Below are 23,586 nucleotides of genomic sequence, written 5' to 3'. Positions count from 1 at the left end.
TTTACAGTCAGACTAAGGGGACAACCCAAGGCACTATATTTAAAGGATATGTTTTTATTTTTATTGCTTCACTCATTTAAAAACAATACCATTTTTTAAGTTTTTTTTTTTAAGCATTAATGTCCCACAGGGCAGTACCCAGGCCCCCATACCCTTTTTTATGGCCAATAACTGGCATATAAGCCTTAAAATGTTTTATTTTTTTATTTTTCGAGTTCTGGTCCCATAGACTTTAATAGGGCTCCAAGTTTTGGTGTAGAACAGAATGTGGGGGTTTTCTGCCCATCATTACTGATGGGCTTGGGCGTGTTTGCATCAAATCCACAAGGAAGCCGTCAGTGCACACCGCCAATCATAGGCAGTGAGGCATTTCCCGACCGACAGCTGCTTAAACACACGCTGCCTATGGTTGGTGGTCTGTGGTGCCGGCTTCCAGACGGGTCTGATCTGAACACGCGTGAGCCCATTCTTACCCATCACTAGTAGCTGCTACTATATATTTGTAAATGTGGCCATGTCCACTTCTAAAGGCTGCCTGCACACAGCAAAACAAAGGCAGCTTGCACACAGGACGGTTAATGTGAGGTTTTTTTTGGGGGGGAAATCCATTCATTCCAAAACTGAATGTTAAAAGCTAATGAAATTTGTATTTCTGAATATCATTCGTCAAGTTATTGAATGTACTGAGAATTTTAGTATAAAATGTTCATTTGAAAATCTTCTAGAGTATGCAATAGATGGCTTGAATTTTTTACTGGATAAGGCTGGGTTCACACTACTACACTACTTTCATCCTACTTTGCTCTGTGTTCAATGTTTCCCTATGAGAGCGTCTTGTAGCGTCCTACACAAGTCGGTCCGACTTTGAAAATGCTCCCTGTACTACTTTTGGTCCTACATTGATCCTACATCAGCCCATTGAATATCATTGAAGTCGGACCAAAGTAGTATCCTGTTCATGAAAGTAGGATGGATGTAGGACCAATGTAGGATAAATGTAGGACCAATGTAGCAGAGCAAAGTAGGATGAAAGTAGTGTAGTAGTGTGAACCCAGCCTCAGCCCAAATTCAAGCTGTGGCTGACCCTACAAGCACCACCTGGCCAGACATTAGTCAATTTTCCATCCAACTCAGCTGATCACTATTCAGCTATTCAATACAATAACCTTCAGTGGGGATTCCTACATCCACATTGTTAGCGTGACTGGGGGATCGATTGATTGCTGCAGGCTGATCTAAAGAAAATCAAACAGTGTATGACCACCTTTAAGCAAGTCACAGCTGGTAAATAAACTGAGGAAGCTTTGCTTTATTGGTGTGTTTTATTTCATAATAGGAAGAGAGGAGAGGGGAGCTTTGGATAGAAAGGTGAGTTGAAGAAGTATAGTGAGGTATGGGTAAAAGTTGGGTTCACTGGAAGGGATCTCATCTGTAAAACACAAAGGTCAGAGGTTACTGCAATGCAGAGCATTCACCTGCAGGTTATATTTAACACAGTCAATACTGATAGAATCTGCACTGTTTAGAGCCATGGTTAGTAGTTATAGGAAGTGCTGGCTTCCTTCTGAAATTTACTATTATGTCTGGCAGTAATTCAGAGCCTCTATCTATTTAATACTTTAAGTCACTGATCTGGAGAAAATATGGCTTAAGCAGGCCATACACGGTCAAATTTCGAACAAAATTTATTTTCAAAATCAGAAAGTTCGTTTTTTTTATGATCCGATGATGCCACCATTGATTTTCGAAATTCGGCCGACAAAATATTCATGTTGCCGGGAATATTCGTTTCTCTCCAAGAAAATTATTTTCTCGCCAGGAATATTCTTTTCTTGCACATGCGTTTTTTTTTCTATTACATTTCTCGCACGATTCTCCCATCATTGATCAGAAAATCGTTCCTTTTTTCAAAAAAATTCCAACATGTCGGATTTCTCAAATTTGTTTGCCGCACGAAAATCGGCTGTTGCTGCAGTCCACTAAAGGTGCAAAATTTGTGCGAAAATTCTTTGATATGATCTTCGAAAGAAAATTCTTTCGAAATTCGAACCGTGTATGGCCGCCTTTAGAAGGCATTAGATCAACCTGACAGCCAGTGAAGTGGCAATTTTACAAGGATAGTTCAGTACAGAAACAATGCACTGCCATCTGCACATTCGTACGTTCTTGTTAAACACCAACTCCAGACAAGCGTAGAAGGGTTAGAACTTGGAACCTGAACCCCTGTCAGGTTATTATTACAATGTGTGTGCTGGGAAAACTATATTACACTTCAAATTTTACTGACCAAACCAGAAATACAAGGAAGACTTAGCAACAGGGAAAGAGGTGCCAATCAAACCTGATGGAGGTTCTCAACCTACCATACTCTAAAGCCGCGTACACACGATCAGTCCATCCGATGAGAACGGTCTGATGGACCGTTGTCGTCGGTTAACCGATGAAGCTGACTGATGGTCCGTCGCGCCTACACACCATCGGTTAAAAAATCTGAATGCGGTGACGTAAAATACAACGACGTGCTGAAAAAAAACGAAGTTCAATGCTTCCAAGCATGCGTTGACTTGATTCTGAGCATGCATGGATTTTTAACCGATGGTCGTGCCTACTAACGATCGGTTTTGTCCTATCGGTTAGGAATCCATCGGTTAAATTTAAAACAAGTTGGCTTTTTTTTAACCGATGGTTAAATAACCGATGGGGCCCACACACGATCGGTTTTGACCGATGAAAACGGTCCATCAGACCGCTGTCCTCTGGTTAACCTATTGTGTGTACGAGGCCTTATTAAACCAATGTATTATTACTGTCTCTGCCCCGTTGGAGCATTTTTTTTTTTTTTTTTTTTGACCACACAAGTGAAGTAACATCTCCACAAAGGCTATATCAGCGGGCATACACACATTTCCCACTCTGTACAAAAGTTTAAAAAAATTCTGTTTAGAGTGTAGATTTATGTACAATTCACACAGGTAACATGCAATGTTACCTGTGCAATATAATGTCCCTACCTGCCTGCTCGTCGTCTCCTCTGGTGCTGTAAACTGAGCTGCACATGCACAGCTCATCTTACAGCACTGTGACGGTCTCTGAGTGCCGGGATGACTGGCTCTTGCACAGGAGTGACATCATCTTGCGCCAGCCAATAAAGAGCCCTGAAGACTGGCAAGGAACCGTTGTATAGATGAATATTAACCCTTTTGGTATGGCCAATACAGAATATTAGATGCTTTCATTCACGAAGCCCAGTATTAGTGTTTGTGAAATAAATAACAAACTTACCTAGAATCATTTAGGGACACAAGTTGCTGTAAAGACAAGAGGTCAGAGGTCAGTTATAAGAATATTGTAAGATCCATATTATATGTGCTTCTTTTTAAGTTATCAGCACATCTGAAACTTCACAATTTATGAGGCTCTCCCATAACTCCCAACTGTCCCTGATTTCCAGGGACTATCCCTGGTTTGGAAAAAAAGTCCCCCTGTCCCTCTTTCCTCCTCATTTATCCCTCATTTTGGTCTGATCTATATAGATGTATATAAAATGCACATTTTTATCTTTGAAAAGGTGTTTCCCGGTGCTAAAACTTTCATCCAATTTTTAAATGGCTGCATTTGTAAATTTCAACGGCCAGTATAAAAGAAAAGTACGGTTAAAAAAAAAAAAGCACTTGTAGTTTTACCTAATCCATTTTTTTTAGTATAATTCTACTTTAAGGAGGCGTGACCTAGGGGGTGCCACGCCATACTTTTGTTACTAGGTGTCCCTCATTCCCATCTCAAAAAGTTGGGAGGTATGCTCTCCCCTAACTTGGAGTCTCGCTTCTCCTGTTTGCTTTATATGTAACACAGGTGTCAAACACAAGGCCCGCGGCCAAAACCGGCCCTCCAGGCCATTTCATGTGGCCCCTCGCACCTCTCCTCCAGCTGCAGGAGAGCTCCAGCCCCCCTCTGGTCCTTCTCCAGACTCTGTCATTTCTGCTTTCAAGCAATGCATCCAGCTTCTTCCCAGCAGCAGCATAAGGTAAGGGGGGTGCCCTGTAATGTAAGGGAGGGTGGGGGACTCAACTTCTGATGGTAGGGTGGCTCTTGACATCTAATGTAAGGGGAGGGGATACGCTGGACATCTAATCTTACAGATACAACTGGCCTTTTTGGAGCAATCATAATGCTGATGCGGCCCACGATGAAATTGAGTTTGACAACCCTTGGTGTAACACCATTTACATGGGGAAAAAAGCAGCAGATAAAAAAGACACCCTTAAAGGACCTCAGCAAGTAGGAGGAGCTGGGAACTCTGCTACAGAGATCTCCCCTCCATTGTCCTCAAGTCTGAGAGTGGTCGGACTCCTCCATCCTCTAGAATCCAAATATCAGTTTTAGGTTGCTTACTAAAAGAAAACTTTTACTACTAAAAAATCTTACATTAAAAGTATGCAGTCTACATGACTGCATTGTGTAAAATCTGCACAGAGCTGGAGATCAAAGCTATCCCCTGCAATGGGAGATATCTGCTGAGTTTGTTGTTTTTAAGACTCTTTAAGGCTAATGGAATACAGATGGTGGCTCTTTTCCTTGGGCTGGGTTCACACTGGTCCTACATTGGGAGCCTCATGTAGCATGACGTGTGAAAATCAATGTTTCCCTATGAGAGCTGTCTTAACTGGTCCTACACAAGTCGGTCCGACTTTGAAAATGCTCCCTGTACTACTTTTGGTCCTACATTGATCCTACTTCAACCCATTGAATATTATTGAAGTCGGACCAAAGTAGTATCCTGTTCATGAAAGTAGGATGGATGTAGGACCAATGTAGGATAAATGTAGGACCAATGTAGCAGAGCAAAGTAGGATGAAAGTAGTGTAGTAGTGTGAACCCAGCCTTATTTCAACCCTGAGAATGCTCAGGTGGTGATAATAAAGGCAGATGCTCAGACCTATCGGCTGGTCTGAAAAAGGTAAGGTCTGGATGAACACGTCAAGGGCCTGCCTGATTGCATACAAATTGAAAGTGTTTACATTTGACCTCCTATTATTATATGGTTTTGGTAAAATTGTATAATGTATGGCCAGCCTAACACATGCAGGTTAGACACATAGACTGAGGTGAATGGCATCTTAAAGCGGGAGTTCACCCATTTGTAAAAAAAAAAAAAATCTCCCCTTAGCTTCCTGCTCGTTCGGTCTAGGGGAATCGGCTATTTGTATTAAAATATGAGCTGTACTTACCCGTTTTCGAGCTGCATCTTCTTCCGTCGCTTCCGGGTATGGGTCTTCGGGAGCCGGCGTTCCTTCTTGATTGACAGTCTTCCGAAAGGCTTCCGACGGTCGCATCCATCGCGTCACTCGTAGCCGAAAGAAGCCGAACGTCGGTGCGGCTCTATACTGCGCCTGCGCACCGACGTTCGGCTTCTTTCGGAAAATCGTGACGCGATGGATGCGACCGTCGGAAGCCTCTCGGAAGACTGTCAATCAAGAAGGAACGCCCATTCCCGAAGCCCATACCCGGAAGCGACGGAGAGGATGCATCTCGTAAACGGGTAAGTACTGCACATATTTTAAAATAAACAGCCGATTCCCCTAGTAAAAACGAGCAGGAAGCTAAGGGGGAAAAGTGCCCTCTAAGGGTGAACCCCCGCTTTAAAGCCGAACTCCAGATTTCATTTCACGTTAAATACTTCATGTAAACCAAAATGGTCCAAACTAATCACTACTTTCACTAGTACAGGTGCGTCCTGGGAACGCTGTATATACTGTATCGCGCATCAGCGCCATACAGTATAATGCAGAGTGTTCCAGCAGCGGTACAGGGACTTTCCGTTTATTTCATGGGATAAAATCGACAAGTAGCTTTGCATTTTCTGAATGAGTACAAGGCTTCCTTAGGCTGAGGTGTGATCGTGATGTCATCTGCCCACCTCTCCACCTCAGCCAATTAGAGGAAGCCTTGTATTCATTCATAAAATACTTGTTAATGGCTGAGAAGCACTCAGTCCGACTCAGTTTTGTTCTGGGAGAGGGATGGGATGTCTCTGTCTAGCTATCGCAGCACAGCGATGTATACTGTATGGAACTGAGGCTGCATACAGCACTCATAGCATGTGAGTGGGGCCATCTTATTTATTTACTTATCAATGCCTGGGACCAGGGTTGGCTGCGTTCATGTTAGAGTTGACAATAAGGAAGAACCCTGGCTTAGAGATGAGCCTTACACCGTGTGCAGCCATGGGACCTATAGAGTCAGTGTAAAACATGCCATCCCCTGTCACCACACACCTTGACTTACAGTGTTGCATTTTAGGAGGGACACGGCAGAGCCCATGCCCTCTCCATCTGTCCAGCGTAACTCTGCCACCTACTCCCAGTGACAGAATGGGGTCCCTCAAGATTGCACTATTTTTAAATCCTTCTCTTTCCTGTACCATGTGACAAAGTCTCCATACAATGGGTTCCCCAGCTTCAGCTAGGGGGTACCGACCACTGGGGAGGGAGGCAGAACACTGACCCCCACCTCGCTACTGGAGGACCTGTCACCTGCACCAGGTACTGCTGCTGATCAGCTGCTTGACTTTACAACCAGTTCATGGTTACCCATAGCAACTATGCTCCTCCGTCCTTCCTGGCAAGTTAACCCCCTGTGATGCACTTCCTCTTCTACCCCATGTGTGCTTCAACAGGCCCTGTTCTTTAAAGCGGAGTTCCAGGCTTTTTTTTGTTTATTAAAAGTCAATAGCTACAAAAAGTGTAGCTGCTGACTTTTAATAAATAGACACTCACCTGTCCCACGGTCCAGTGGTGCCTTGCTCCTCTCCCTCTCCATTGAAACTGTGGGCACCTGGCCATGACAGCTTGTGGCTTCACGGCCTGGCGTGCACTGCACATGTGCGAGTGGTTCGAAGTTCTCAGTTAAAGACTGGGGAAGAGGGATGGAAGCCGCCCTTTAAGGATTTAAATGTTGTGTTTCCTTCCTCCGGAGGTGGAGCCCATCTCTCTAGTGCTTTCTGGGATGATTCCTAGAAACAGAGTTACTAGTAAGTCTAACTCTAGTTTTTGTTTGGACATCCCAAAACTAAAAGAACCAGAGTGCTGGGCAGACGTGTTTCACACACTTCATGTGCGCTTAGTCATTACCAGTGAAAGGCCTCCTGATTGAAATTTAGTATTGAACTTCTTGAATTTAGCATAGTTGCATTGTTTACCGGAATTTAGTTTAGCTTTGCTCACTGCTTAGAAATGTCTTATTTTTTATGCTCTGCACAATTCACGGAACATTACATACGTGAAAGGAACTCACATGCTCCAACATGACAAACAGCACTAGTTCATATGTCATAGTTACCTTTAGTATGGAATCTGATATATTGCTCCTCATTGAGGCCCACCTTCTTAATGTGATCTTTAAAGTGCTGAATTCTATCTTCGGGAAGTGTGCCTTCCCTCCCTGTAAGAGAAAATTTCATACGTGAAGCATATCATCCAAGGTGCCTAAATGGCAAAGCACACTTTTTTTTATGAAATGGGGAGGGGTTGCACTCTGTGTGGTCTTAGTTGCTGTCTTTGCCCATTTGGGAACATTTCCTATTACTTCCAGTTGGGTCCGTGGGACAGGAAGTGAGACAAATCTCTTCAAATGGGACTTGGCAATAAAAGTATGTTTGCTAGTAGACTGGGAAAAGGTTGGATACCTTTAGGTCTTTGTTGCTGTGTTTCCTTTCAGATTCTCTTGCTTCCTCTTGGGTTGTCCGGACCAGAAGTAGTATGATATGTCCCAACCAGGACATGGGCTAAATAAATTATAGCATGTAGGTGGGGTGCAGCATGGTGTGGTAGCATTAACACACACAGTCTGAGTACGATGCAAGAACTTGTACTGAAGTAATGCAAAACAGTTCACAACAACCCAACCAGAAATGCTCACAGATTCCAACAACATGTATAGAGCATGTTCCAGCCAAACTGACAGCACCTGTTAGAAGGGGCAGAATTCAGCCTGGCCTGGCCATCTCATGCCTAATTGTGAAGAGGTCCAGAGAAGTTGCGATCCCTATACTTTCCCTACTTGTCAGGAATCCGCCCGCTAGTTCTGTCCCTAACTGACCAAGTACCTGTCCCTACTCTACCCACTCACAAATGCACCCCAAGCCTAGAGATCCAGGCCCGTAAATAGGCTCTGCCTGACCCAAGATGGCTACCAGGGTCACAAGGGGCAGCAGCATCCACTCAGCTTCCCCAGTGAACCAGGAAACTATGTAGGAATCATGTTCCACCTGACTTTCTCTCCAATTTCAGTGCTGCTGCGGGCGAGCGCCACTTATGGTGAAGAAAGTAGACTGCACCTGCCTACAAGCAGATCTATTCCTTCCCACTCTGTCCAATAACAAAAAGTAGGCAAAGACTGTGCCTTATTACATACAGCTGCTGATTTTGAGAAGTAATGCACTTTATTATATACACATCGCACCAACTATCTGTGCTGGTACTTCCCTTTATTACATACACAGCACAACTACTGGCTATAACAATACTGCACCCAATAACATGCACAGCACTCCTACTGGTTGTGACAAGTACTGCACCTTATATACACAGCTCACCAACTATTGTGGCGCGGGTATAGCACATTATTACATACACAGAACACTTTTATATTCAGCTAGAGAACTGCAAAGAGAATGGAGTGCAGGAGATGGTAGAAGGAGTCAGAAGGCTCATTATAATTCAGAAAACACTAAACTCCTCTCCTTTCTCTTTGGTTTGTACATTTAAAAGGAACAGTTGTATATAATTAAAATAAATAGTACAGCACTATATAAACAGGAGTGGTAAACTGACCACAAAAATAAGTATATTAAATAGTGAAACACATTCAGGCTAGGTTCACACTGCTGCGAATTCAAAATCGCTGTAAAATCGCGATTTTACCGCGATTTCGGCCGCGATTTAAGAGACATCTGTGCAGTGTTCAATGTAAATCGCGGCCCGAAATCGCAAAAAGTAGTACAGGAACTACTTTTTGAAATCGGTGCAGCGCCGCAGATGCGGCGTCGCACCAATTAGGACAGTGCCATTGCCGGCAAATGCCGCCGATTTGAGATGCGATTTGACATGTGAAATTGCATCTCAAATCGTACCAAATCGTACCCAGTGCGAACCTGGGCTCAATGTGCTAATGTGAAAGTCTGTATGTGATGAGCACATCGCACGTGACTCTGCTGCCCCCACCGCCATCCTCGGTGAGGGAACCAGGAAGTGAAGCGAACCGGCTTCACTGCCCGGTTCCCTACGGCGCATGCGTGAGTCGTGTGCGCAGTAGGGAGCTGTGTGTTTCCCAGAACACAACGGGGGGAACGGATCTGACGTCGTACCCGCAGACTGTGTGGCCAGAAGTGGGTGCAAATACCTGTCTCTAGACAGGTATCTGCACCCCACTCCCCCCTGAAAGGTGTCAAATGTGACACCGGAGCGGGGGAGGGTTCAGATGAGCGGAAGTTCCACTTTAGGGTGGAGCTCCGCTTTAATAAGTCAGGCTTGGTCCTGTCGGTCCTGGACACGGGATGCATTATTCGTTTTATATTTGGAAAAACAGATGTCCTCTGCTATGTGCCTGCTTGAATTTTAAGTTTTTTTTTTTATTTTATGTATTATCTTAATTTTTTTATTTTTTATTTTATTTTTGTAATGTTGCGTATTGTATAGCAACTTTGCTTTTAAGTTCTATATTTACTCCGGCGTGTTAGCCGGTGTGTTACCTAAGACAACATTAGGTTAATTTAGCAGGCCACCTGTCTGAAGAACATTCTATTGCCGGTCTTCTGGATTCACTTTGGATCCCTAGAAGCCGGATTAATCTCAGGTTTACGGACTATCTGTTCTGATGTCTGATAGCTTATGGTGTGTCCACCACTGTTTTCTTTTCTCTTTGTATTCTTTTTTGTTTATTGATGTACCTTTTCAATAAAACTCTTTGTACAGGAATCCATGAATTCAGCACCTCAAATGTAGATCAGGGGGCCGGATGCATGGATAGGGCGACGGCACTCCATGCGCCCCTAATGGAACAGCCACCCCTGCTATTACCTATACTGCACATCTAAGGACTGTGACAGGTACTCCACCTTACTACATATACAGCATACATTGAGATTGCTTTGCTAAAACTGGAGGGTGCAAAATCTGGTGCAGCTCTTTATATAATCAGCTTTCATGTGTTTTTGTCCAAGGTTAATTGAACAAGTGGATGTTAGAAGTTATTTGGCTACTGTTCACAGCTGCACCAGATTTTGTACTCTCCAGTTTGAGTGAATCAACCTGTGTGACATATACTGTACTTATACTGACTGTAATAAGTGAGATAGCCTTAGGCCTCTTGCTCAGCGGGGATCGCTCCGTTGATCCCCGCTGAGCCGGCGGATGACAGGGCGGTCCCCGCACACTGTGCAGGGACCGCCCTGTCTTTTCTCCGCTCTCCCCTATGGAGATAGGATAAACACGGACCGTGTGTCCATGTTCACCCGATCCGATGCGCCAGACGGATGGAAAAGTAGGTTTTTCCTTTGTCACACTTTGGCGGATCGGAGCGGGTTGGATGTCAGCGGGTATGTCACCGCTGACATCCGCGGCTCCATAGAGGAGCACGGAGCGCCCGTTCAGGTCCGTCTAAGAAACTGGCAGGCGGACCTGAACGTGTGAAAGAGCCCTAACACTTTAGCAAAATAGTCAAACGGTTTACACAGAATATTGTGCTTTCCTTTATCTGTATTATTCTACATATATGCTTACCAAAAAGTTTAACAGTTACACAGTCTTCTGCACCCATGTGGGACTTTGTAAATTCCATTAAAAATACCTCATAGTCAGTTGCAACAATGATGGTTTCACTCTCGCCCTGAGCTGTGTGGAAAGAAGAATAGAGAATACTGTGTGGTCATGTGAGATAAAAGGTAAACCTGTCACAAAACAGAGCAATCTAAAGAGATACAAGCTGCTGAAATTAAATGCAAGTCTTCTCCTTTAAAGGGGGTGTAAAGGTTTGTTTATTATTTTCTTATTAGGTTCCTTTAAGCTAGTGCATTGTTGGTTCACTTACTTTTTCCTTTGATTTCCCTTCTAAATGTTTTTCTTTGTCTGAATTTCTCACTTCCTGTTCCTCCTCAGTAAACTTGCCCTCATCATCCGAGCCGTTCTGGCTGGGGGTTAGTCAGCGTGTTTGCCCCCTCCCTTGTGTTGACAGTGTCTCCCCGCAGGGATGTAGTCCCAAGGGAGGGGGCGAGCACACTGACTAACCCCCAGTTAGAACAGCACGGATAATGGGGGCAATCTTACCGAGGAGGAACAGGAATTGAGAAATTCAGACAAAGAAAAAAAACATTTAAAAGGGAAATCGAAGGAAAAAATAAGTGAACCAACAATGCACTAGCTTAAAGGAAGCTATTTAGAAAATAAAAAATGAACCTTTACAACCCCATTAAGTTACATTCACACGAGCATCGGGGGTAGGCGAGGGGCCGCCATTGGTGAGAATCGGTTTCTTGCCGCTGGTTGTAAATGCTGCCTGAACACAATAGGGGTTATTTACGAAAGGCAAATCCACTTCTACAGTGCAGTCGCTGTAGATCTGAGGGGAAGCTCTGAAATTAGGGGAAGCTCTGCAGATTTTATCGTCTAATCATGTGCAAGCAAAAATGCTATTTTTTATTTTCCTTGCATGTCCCCTTTAGATCTACAGCGTCTGCACTTGCAGTGCACTTGTAGTGCGATGTGGATTTCCCTTTCGTAAATAACCCCCAATGTGTGTGACCACAGCAACTGTGAGCAGCGGCTGTCAGATTTGGACTCTGTACACTTGAATGGCCAGCAATGCCAATGATTGCATGTTTGCATGTAACTGCTCACCTGATTGGTCACAATTGAATAGAGTCTCCAACCAACCCTGGATTCAGACAGTGTGCCTCCTCCAGGGTTGGCAATTCTGTGGAGTTCTGCCCACGGAATCACACCAACTGGCTGCAGCTAAGCCAACAGTTTCTATGCAGCCATAGCGCAGTGTGTTGCTGCATCCAGAACCAGCAAACTATTCACGTCCATGTGAATGTAGCTGTAATTGATGGACAACCTTATTAGCCGATGGGGTTTTTTGTGACAACCATATCTTTAGTGCTGTCTTAAGCTCCATTCACACCTAGGCGTTTTTACGCCTGACGCCCGACGCTATTGCAGCCTGCAATACGCTGGAGGGGTGATTTAACATTGTCGGCTATGGAGATGGTTCACATCTCCACGCCAAACGCCGTACGCTTGAAGCTCAAAACAAGTCCCGGACCCTTTTTTTCAGGCGGCTTTCGGCGTTTGGCATAGCCGACAATGTTTCAATCACCCCTCCGGCGTATTGTAGGCTAAAAACGGGACAAAACGCCGCAATTTGTCGTGGCAAATCGCGGTACAATACGCCACGTTCAGGTGTGAATGCAGCCTTAGGGCTCATTCACACAGCCAATTACTTGAATACCTCATGCAGAGCCATGTTTTTATCAGCACGGGGATGCACGAGTGTTGGCTATATCTCCATGCGGGTTTGACCCATAGTCTATTTGGACATGGCATTTACACAGCTACTGTGTCCCATTGCGACATCTGTCCTCGAACTCCCCCAGGGTGCGTTTGGGGCTGTGCACCCGCACAGATGTCACATTGGGAGACAGCAGCTGTGTCCGTGCAACCACGTGTCCCAATAGACATCTGTGGGTCTGCCAGCATGGGGATGCACGCAACACGCTTGCATCTCCATCTGATGGCTTGGTGCCCGAGGTCTAGTAGAGTCCACCATGCTGTGAGGGGATGCTATGTTTATATTGGAAGCCATAACTAGAACAGGCTCTCATGACTAATACTGCCTATGGTTTGGTATTGAGCTGATTAACAGGTTGTTGTCATATTGGAAGGTGCCCACCACAGGCTGCGCTGGGTTTTGATGTTTGCCCCCATGTCTTTGGCTGACACCCAGGACGCAGTGTAGGATAAGATGAAGTTTTATATACATCATCACAAAAAAAACACATGAGAAATTCTGTTTGAGCTTCTTGGAGGCCCTGGTGAAGTGGGGTGTCCTGAGAAACGCGTAGGCCACTGCATTAACCTAAAAGTGTATTGTGTTTATTGGATGTTTGTTTATGTATATGTGCAATGATCACTTTTTAATGCAATTTTGTAGTAAACATTTTATACTAATTGTAACTGTTTGGTGTTGTGATTGTTAGAGGCATAATTGAAGTCCCATTGAGTTACTTTTTGGTATTAGGTCTAGTGGGGTCCATGCCTTGACGGGTCAGGGCTGTTTTGGAGGCAAAAGGAGGACCTACTCAATATTAGGTGGGTGGCAAAGGTGTAGCTAGCTGATTGGTGTATATACTGTACATATTGTCATTTACACAATCTGTTTAAGATGTATTGGGCTGTGATCTTTTACTTAGTCATTTACCATAGTAAACACCACAAACCCCCCCCCCCCCAAAAAAAAAATAGACTTACGCATATTCCATTTGTAGTGGCCTTTCTCCACAGTTGTCATGTCAACATCCATTTGCTGACAACCCTTGTCACTGCGAAGTGTCAAGAAAAAAATATTAGAATCAATTTCTAATCTCCTTAATTGTATAGCCTGGTATATACATTATGGGCTAGATTCACATAGAACCGCGTATCTTTGCGGTGGCGTAACGTATCCGATTTACGTTACGCCTCCGCAACTTAGACGGGCAAGTGCTGTATTCTCAAAGCACTTGCTCCGTAAGTTGCGGCGGCGTAGCGTAAATCGGCCGATGTAAGCCCGCCTAATTCAAATTTGGATCAGGGGGGGGCGTGTTTTATGTAAATGTACTGTGACCCGACGTGATTGACGTTTTTCCCGAATCCGTGGAATTTCCCAGTGTGCATTGCTCCAAAGTACGCCGCAAGGACGTCCAGCCCCATTCACGGACGACTTCCGCAAGCGACGTAACTTTTTCAAATTTCAACGCGGGAACGGCGGCCATACTTAACATTGTTACGCCGCACTTATGCCACCATATAGCAGGGGTAACTATACGCCGGTAAAAGCCTAACATAAACGGCGTAACTTTACTGCGTCGGCCGGGCGTACATTTGGGAATTCGCAGAATTTGACGGAAGCGCCACCTAGCGGCCATCGTAAATATGCAGTTACGATCCGACGGCGTAAGAGACTTACGCCTGTCGGATCTAACAGATATCTATGCGTAACTGATTCTAAGAATCAGGCGCATAGATACGACGGCGCAACGCAGAGATACGACGGCGTATCTGGAGATACGCCGTCGTATCTCCACTGAGAATCTGGCCCCAAATCTATAAAAACATTGAACAAACACCTCTGTTTGGTTGATAAAGTCATGTAATTATCTTATTTAAAGTGATTCTAAAGGTTTGACATTTTTGTTAAATAAAAAAACTTGTCATACTTAGCTGCTCTGTGCAGTGATTTCTCACAGAGCAACCCTAATCCTCCTCTTCTGGGGTCCCCCGCCGTCGCTCATGGCCCGCTCTTCACAGCTGATTGCCCCCAATTGCAAGCCTCTTGCGCTGATTGTACTCAAGCATGCTCACTTCTGTGAATGAATTGTCCATTCACACACACAATGCGGCTCGCCCCTGCTCTCCCCTCATTGGCTCACTGGCTGTGATTGACAGCAGCAATAGCCAATGGGGAGGCAGAAACCTGGGAGTGCCACTGCTCTCATGCACATCGCTGGGTTGAGATGGGGCTCAGGTAAGTATGGGGGGGGGGGTTTACGCCCAGAAGGTTTTTGCCTTAACTACTTAACCTCCAAAAGATTACCCCCCTTCATGACCGGGCCATTTTTTGCGATACAGCCCTGTGGGAATTTAACTGACAGTTGTCCTTTTTTTCCACGAACAGAGCTTTATTTTGGTGGTATTTGATCATGTCTGTGTTTTTTGTTTTTTTTCTGTGTTACAAACATAAAAAGGCCAACAATTTTGAAAAATAAAATGTGTTTTTTACTTTCTGCTATAAAACCCATCCAAAAAAAAAAAACTGTAAAAAAATCTGTATTCTGCTACATGTTTTTGGTAAAAAAAAAATCCCAATAAGCGTATATTGATTTGTTTGCGCAAAAGTTATAGCGTCTACAAACTATGGGATATATTTATGGAATTTTTATTTATTTGTTACTAGTAATGGCAGCAATTCAGCGACTTATAGCGGGACTGCGATATTGTGGCAGAAAATCGGACACTAACTGACACTTTTGGGAACCAGTGACATTAATACAGTGATCAGTGCTAAAAATATGGACTGTCACTGTACTAATGTCACTGGCTGGGAAGGAGTTAAAGCGGGGGTTCACCCTAAAAAAAAATTCTAACACTACATTGAGCTGACTTCTGACACTGACAGTATGCTGATCTTTTTTTATTACCGTCTTATCGCTATTCCCCCCCCCCCCAGCTTCCGGGTAGTGAATCCCGCGGGAGAGGGCGTTCCTATTCACAGGCTAAGTGATTGACGTGATGACAAAAGCTTCCCACTGGTGCAAACGGCGCGTCACGAGTTGCCGAAAGAAGCCGGACTGCGAGCCGGCGCTATACGGTGCCTGCACACCGATGTTCGGCAACTCGTGACGCGCTGTATGCGCCGGTGGGAAGCTTTTGTCATCACGTCAATCACTTAGCCTGTGAATAGGAACGCCCACTCCTGCGGGCCTGATCCAATACCAAGTGATTGGATAGTTTTGGTAGATCTAAAGTTGATTGTACAAAGATTGTAAATTCAGATTGTAATATGTATGGTGAGCCTAAAGCTTTCCATACGCTATACAACCTAATTGATTGTACAATCTTCCTAGATCTACCATCAAATATGTAGTGCAGGGACCTGCCTGATTTGATACAAATTAAATGGATTGTTTAGATGTGTCTTCCTATTAAGTAATTTTGGTAAATCTAAAGGCGATTCAACAGAGATTGTACAATGTCAGGTTGTATAATGTCAGTCAGGTTGTATAATGTATGGTCAGCTCAACATTGAAACAACGGCAATTAATACACTTTTTTTATTAGCCGTGGCGGGGATCTATAACCTCCTATTAACAATTAAAAAAAATCGTAATAAATTCCCTACTCTATCCAAAACGAATAATTAAAACATTTTCCAATAAAAGTTCATCGCTAGGCAAAATAGTTGTAAGAAGAATGTAGGGTTAGACCCTCTGCTAAGCCTTTATTACTCTCTGTGTTCCCATTAGATGAGATTCACCCCTCTATATTGGTGACCATCCTCAATGAGAAGGAATGTGAGGCGACGGACAGAGGAAATCTTTCAATAGGGACATCTGTTCTGGGGAAAAACCTTACTTGGGGAGATTTCCGCTAACTTCCTTTTGCATTCCTGGCCACACCCACTTGAGGTAAGCCACGCTCACTTTTTGCCACAAATTTTTTATTTTTTTTATTATGGCAGCTCTAGAACTTGTGCACAGAATATAATTTCTTGTAGCTTCATAGTCATAGGTACTTACGTCTGAAAGGAAGTGCTGCTTTTCATATGCCCATTACTCAGGGAATAGATATTGACGGGGGACGGCATATTGTCTGACTTCATTTGCAAAAATTGTTTGCAGCTGGATGCTGCGGAAATTCCATTCCAAGCACCTAAAACCTTTAAAACAAAGTAGACAAAATAAAGTGATTTATTTTTTTTGTATTTATGCTTTAGCAGTATTTCTTCACAAAATCATAGTACTAACAAATTAGCAATTAACCACTTAAGACCCGGACCAGAATGCAGCTAAAGGCCCAGGCCAGGTTTTGCGATTCGGCACTGCGTCGCTTTAACAGACAATTGCGCGGTCGTGCGACGTGGCTCCCAAACAAAATTGACGTCCTTTTTTTCCCACAAATAGAGCTTTCTTTTGGTGGTATTTGATCACCTCTGCGGTTTTTATTTTTTGCACTATAAACAAAAATAGAGCGACCGTTTTAAAAAAAAATCAATATTTTTTACTTTTTTCTATAATAAATATCCCCCAAAAATATATATATATAAAAAAAATTTTTTCCTCAGTTTAGGCCGATACGTATTCTTCTACATATTTTTGGTAAAAAAAAATCGCAATAAGCGTTTATTGGTTTCTTTTGCGCAAAATTTATAGCGTTTACAAAATAGGGGATAGTTTTATTGCATTTTTATTATTTATTTTTTTACTACTAATGGCGGCGATCAGCGATTTTTTTTTTTCGTGACTGCGACATTATGGCGGACACTTCGGACAATTTTGACACATTTTTGGGACCATTGTCATTTTCACAGCAAAAAATGCATTTAAATTGCATTGTTTATTGTGAAAATGACAGTTGCAGTTTGAGAGTCAACCACAGGGGGCACTGAATGAGTTATGTTTCACCTAGTGTGTGTTTACAACTGTAGGGGGGTGTGGCTGTAGGTCTGACGTCATCGATTGTGTCTCCCTATAAAAGTGATGACACGATCGATGACGGAGCCACAGTGAAGAACGGGGAAGCCGTGTTTACATACGGCCCTCCCCGTTCTTCAGCTCCGGGGAGCGATCGCGAGGGGGTGGTTAGAAACGAATAGCCGCCCCCTCATCCCGGATCGCTCCCAGACGATTCCTGACCGCCGCATGTACCGGGGGGGGGGGTCCCGATCGGACCCCCGACCCACGTTTAGGCAGGGACGTACGGGTACGCCCATCTGCCTGTACGTGCCATTCTGTGGACGTATATGTACATGCGGCGGTCGTTAAGTGGTTAACTGCACAATAAGGAGTGGTGCCCACAGCTTATAAATCTTATTTTTTTTTAACATTCAAATACTGCCACTATATACCTTTTTGGCTGATCTGTATAGCATGGTCACGTGATAAAATGCAGGGTTTGGCAAGTACTGAGTGTTCAGGTAGGAGGAGATTTCCACTACAGCCTGTGTCCTCATGCTGTTATGGGAAGCGGATTATCCATCAATCAAGATGTGACATCCCACCCACTGTGTTCTTTTTTTAGTTACTGGGCATGGTGGAAGAGGGAGGGACTGGGCTGTCATTTAGGCTCTGTATACACACCCACATGTGTAATGTCAATATCATGTGACCTCAAAAGCTTAGCTCAACAAGGAACTGTTCTCTCCAGCAATAGAGACCAAACTTAGCATGTGCAGCTTTACTACGCTCACTTTGTTGTATCTGGCCTTGCCAAGAGAGACCCTGCAGGAGGGAGAGGATGTGTGCGTAGAGGATCAAAGAGCCCTTTTACACAATGCAGATGATTAACCCCTTAAGTTCCACAGTGAGTATACCAAGCATGCTATTCTGCATATACACACTGATTTTATTGTTGTGGGTTTAGTAACACTTTAAATTAGATTTTGGCTTCTCTGTAGTGAGTGGAGCAGTCATTGTTTTTTGGTCTGTTCAAGGCTTCCTACGCTGGGTGTTTTGATTCCTCTCACCTGTTTCTGGAAGAAGCTTCCAGAACATAGGGCAGGGAGATTCAAATAGCATGAATAGGTATCGTGTTCCAGCCAATCCCTGGGGGGAGGCATCCAGAACCTGGCTGGGGTGGTGATGAATGTTTGAAAGGCCTGGGCAGACCAAGTGTTCTTTCCCCTCCAGGGAGTTCCAGTTCTCCTGGTGGGGCTGCTACTCCTGGGAGGGAGATTGCTACTGAGACAAGAAACTGCAGTCTGGGCCTCAGCAGAAGCTGGATTGAGGAAAGGGAGCACCGGAAGCGCCACCTAAGTGTAGTTTTAACATTGAGGATAAGAGACAAGAAAAGTATAAGCTCATTTGTATTGGTGGTCCCGAGGGGGCTCCTTGTATCCGGAGAGGGTTCCAGTGTGTGGCTGTGTTCGTTTGTCTATCTGCAACATGTCCTGTGGCCACCAGGTGTGATCATGTGGCCCGTGACGTCACTTCCGCGTGTTCCACGTTGGTTCCGGCTTCCTTCCTGGTGGCCACAGGATGTGTTGCAGATAGACAACAAACACAGCCACGCACTGGAACCCTCTCCGGATACGAGGAGCCCCCTTGGGACCACAAATGCAGACAAGCTTTTACTTTTCTTGTCTCTTGTAAGTGTGTATGTGTACCTTGCCATTAAAGCCTCAATGTTAATACTACACTTAGGTGGCACTTCCGTTGTTCTCCCTTTTGTCTTTCTGTGTACAGAGCCAGCTCTCTGAGGACAGCAGTCGCCATTGCCATTCCATCATTGTGTTTTTTAAACTTGGGACTAATGACTTGTTCATGAACTGATAACTCAGTAATAGTGATCTGCATTAAATTGCACTAAATTTTGCTCTTACAATTATTTTTACCATTTGACGCTGGGTTGAGGGCCTGGAGAAGACTGCTAATGGATTTTGTTGGAGGACACTATCCTAAAGGTCCAGGTCTGGAGAAGGATCTTTTTATCTCCCTCATAGAGTAATCTACCTGTGGATGCTGAGTGGCAGAAAGCTCCATGGACATTGTGGGTAAGACCTGATTTAGGACTGTAGTATATGTGCTGAGAAATGTGTCCTACCAGTGATTTGCTATTTATAATTTGGAAGATCCTGTGACTCTAAACTCCTCTCTCTTTGAAGTTCTTCAGCAATAAATTCTAAAAGGACATTCCCCTAGACCAGGGATGGTGAGCCTTGGCACCCCAGATGTTTTGGAACTACATTTCCCATGATGCTCAACTACACTGCAAAGTTCATGAGCATCATGGGAAATGTAGTTCCAAAAGGTGCCAAGTTTCGCCATCACCGCCCTAGACTCAGTTTGAATTGTCAGTGTGCATGGGATTATGCTTGTGTGACTGGCAGCCTGTAATCCCTTGTCATTCTCAGCGGCCCTTGCTGGGGTGAGCATTACAATCCAAAAGTCGTGAGCTCTGGATGAGACACTTCTCAAACTTGCAAAAACAACTTCAATTTATGTGCAATTGTTTAGGGCTGTGCAAATTAACTATTAATTCCTCGATTATTCGTAAATTTTTTTGATCGATCAAAATTCTTTGGATCGGTACTCACCTCTCCGCCGGCTTCCGGGTCTTCAGGGAGTTCCGTCGGAGATCCGATGACGTCACGGCCCCCGGCGGGGCTTGCTGTGTCCATCTGAAGGGCTCCTTTGCTGTGCCTTCATATCTGCATGCTGGTGGGACCTTACTATCTGCCCCACGCAAGGGCTGTTACACTTCCCTATTTCACTTCTCTCTATCAACCTGGGATTCTACAGCCATCCACAGGGAGTTGTGATAGTTCCCTTCATGGGACATCTACATGCCGATGGACTGATGTTAACCCCTCCTCATCTGGATTCAGCAGTGGTATCATTGTACACATTTTTATACCAGTATCATACTTAGTTACATGTTTTTATGACTGCTTTTGCTACTGTTTGGTATTACTCGCACCATTTTTACAGTTTATGTAGCTACATCGATTTTATCCCCAGTGCAATATTTATTTTGTTACCTACTTGAAGACTATAAAAGTTTTAATGCTATTCCCATCGAGCGCTGCCTTTGTGTGTTTTGTGTATCCCGCTATTCATTTTTCCAGTGGTTGGTAGCTGCACTGGGAATCAGCCTGCAAGGAGATCAGCTAAAAGTAGTTGGATCTGTATGTGCGTTAAAAGTAATTCAAATTAGTCGATTAATCGATAAAAAAAAAAAAGATTAATCGAACACGAAAATTGTAATCAGTAACTGCCCTACAATTGTTACATTTAGGGAACCCAACTCCCTAATATCAGTAGGATACAAAAATACTTACCTTCTTCCCAATCCCAACGTTGTTCTGCAAACAGTCCTCTGTCTAGAAGTGCAGTTCCTCATCTAGGTTGACAAGCCGTAACATTTCCCTTGAGCCCAGGCTGTCAATGGTGCAGTCCCTGGAGGGGGGCATCATTCTTCCACAGTCTGGGCTCAAAGTGTATTGCTGCATCAGTCGGCTTCCATGCCACAATGTATAAGACGTTCTATGCAGCAGTCGGGACCACCCGCTGTCAATGATGAAGAGGAAAAGGACCCTGCTTGTTGGGAGTATACCTGGATTTCCCCTGGATTTAAAGTGTGTGTGTGTGTGTGTGTGTGTGTATATATATGTATATATAATTAAACCCATCAATCTTTTTTCCAAAAAGGCATGTCTTAAATGATAACGGCTACAGCTGCTTGTGTTCTGAACTGTCAAGCCATCAAATAGCTAGTCTCAACTTATCACATGTGATTCACCATGTCAACTGCAGATCAGAGGCTACGATGGTAGTTTACTTGACTGTAAGTGATAGGAAGATTTAGTTCCACTGTAACTCCTCTTACCTGTACCATTTTTGGACTGTTAAATTTGAAAGAATGTTGTTGTATCTGTTTAAAGTGCAATAAAATACCAGTTGTTCCTGTCCAAAATCAAGTCTTGACATGGGCAACAGAACCACTTATCTGCATGTTGACCAGGGGTGTCACTAGCACTGGACACCCAGGCCATATGCCCTACATTTCCAGTGGGGTGCCCACCACTTCAGCAGCAGTCACCTCTCCCTGCCGGCTGCCTTATACAACAATAGATTTCAGAGCAGAAGTAATCGTCCCCTAGCCTCAGCTCTAATGAGAGTGAGACTAGGGGGAAGAACACCCCTTCTGCAATTCTACCTCTCTGTATCTGAGGTTTGTAAGTTGAGGGAATGAGGGAGTTGTACTGGGGGACACAATGACCTGGGATGGGTAACAAAGAACTGTGCCCGTGGGGGAGAAGATTTGTGTTGGTATGGGGAATTTGGGGAGAGATGATTTGTGCTGGGAGGAACAATTTGGGGGGGGGGGATTTATGCTGGGTTAGGGCATTGGGTGGTAGAGTTTTTATGTTGGGAGGGTGGATTTTTTGGATAGGCAAGATGATTGGTGCTGGAAAGGGGGCTTTTCGGGGGAGGGAAGAGGATTGGTACTGTGAGGGATGATTTATTTTTCTTTTGTTTTTTTAGATTTGTTCGGATGGGATTTTTTGCTGGCAGAGGAATTTGGTGGGGGGATTTTTGCACTCACTTTGTGTGTTACATGCCCTGACACCTGCAATCTGTGAATTCTACAAGTTCTGACCCCTGCATTCTGTGCAATAAATATTTCTAACCCTCTATGCGTTAAACACCCCAGACCCTTGCACACATTGCATTACACCACCCTGACCCCTGCACTGTGCATAAACACCCCTGACCCCTGCACACTTTGCAATACACTCCCCTAACCTCTGCACACATTGCAGTGGAGACCCCTGACCCCTGCACTGTGCATTACATGCCCCTAACCCCTGCACATATTGCAGCAGAGACCCCTGCACTGTGCATGTTACACACCCCTGACCCCTGCACTCTATGCCTTTCACACTCCTGAACCCTGCAGTTTTTGTGTGCACTATATTGTACATTGCATACTTCTGACCCATGCACTTTTTATGTTATACTGTACATTGCATACTCCTAACTAAGCTATTAAAAAAACAGTTGCTAATTTTTAAGAAATCTATTTTAATAATGTTCTTCTTTAGGGCAGGCTCAAACAGTTTTAGCTCTTTTTACCATGCCCCTTTAAGCCCGTCCACATGTTAGCGAAATTAGCCCATACCCACTGTTTGCTGTGATGATGTTACTCTGTTCTTTTCTCCTGTCGGTGTGTGTGCTGCCTCTTCCCCAGTCTGAGCTTTGCTGTACTGGACGCCGCAAAAGGTCTATACCAAGCCAAATATAGATACTTTCTTTGCTTGCATTTTAACATTTAATGTCATAAATGAAAAAATGCGTTACTAAATTCAGAATTGCATAATTTTGTTATGTTTATCAGCTTAGTAGTTTTTTTTTTTTCATCTGCCTGGAGTGTAGCTGTAACTGACGCAGGCTTGAGCAGTACCAGGTTATTTATTTTTGCAATTATAAAAAAAAAAAAGTCCTTCTCTTACCTTGTTCTCGTCTAAATCTTTCATTACCGGCGGCAAATCAGCCTGGCACTGGAGAAAGAAGAGCACCACAATGGCGATGATTCGGATCATGTTTGGTATTGAGTTGAGTGATTTGCTGTGATGTGATGGATGCCTGGTGCCTATATTTATACACCCCTCCGTGTTAGGAAGGCGACAGTGAAAATAAGAGCTCATTGTTTGATAAGTGTATTATATAACGGAAACCGGACTTCTTATTACAAAAGTGCTGCCAACATTGTAGAAGATCTCCTAGAACACACTCCTATATCGTTTTCACGATCATGTCACCGATAGAGTAAAGTTTGATACTCTCATTGAGTTGGTAATGGTCCATGTCATTTTGGTGCATTTATAGATTGTTCTTATGACTGTAGTCTTTCTTGATTAAAGCACAACTCCAGAAAAACCCAATTTTTTGTTTTTGGACAGAGAGGGTAAGGTTGGAACCTCTGTTTTTTCTAACTGTTTCCATAACTATTGGGGAATTTTTCCTCACTTCTTGTCCTGGTGCTCACACACTCTAGGGATAAACGGTATAGAAACAGCTATAAAAGTTTGAGGTTCCCTGCTTCGACCATGTCA

The 23,586-nt window shown here is 44.0% G+C and overlaps 1 protein-coding gene across 1 annotated transcript; it reads right to left on the bottom strand.

Annotated features, from left to right (window-relative positions):
* Positions 1-1,303: 1,303 nt before the first annotated feature.
* LOC120914054 (olfactory protein) lies at positions 1,304-23,111 on the bottom strand. Its single transcript, XM_040324496.1, has 7 exons — positions 22,984-23,111; positions 16,550-16,689; positions 13,524-13,594; positions 10,779-10,889; positions 7,339-7,440; positions 3,283-3,308; positions 1,304-1,429 (listed from the first exon to the last, which is right to left on the bottom strand). Exons 1-6 carry the CDS (start codon positions 23,071-23,073, stop codon positions 3,289-3,291), a joined length of 534 nt encoding a protein of 177 aa, XP_040180430.1. The 5' UTR covers positions 23,074-23,111; the 3' UTR covers positions 1,304-1,429; positions 3,283-3,288.
* Between the last annotated feature and the right edge of the window lie 475 nt (positions 23,112-23,586).

The sequence above is a fragment of the Rana temporaria genome, chromosome 9 (genome assembly GCF_905171775.1).
Source record: "Rana temporaria chromosome 9, aRanTem1.1, whole genome shotgun sequence".
Lineage (NCBI taxonomy): Eukaryota > Metazoa > Chordata > Amphibia > Anura > Ranidae > Rana > Rana temporaria.
Note: the sequence above shows the minus strand (reverse complement) of the source record. Positions and strands in the feature narration are given on the sequence as shown.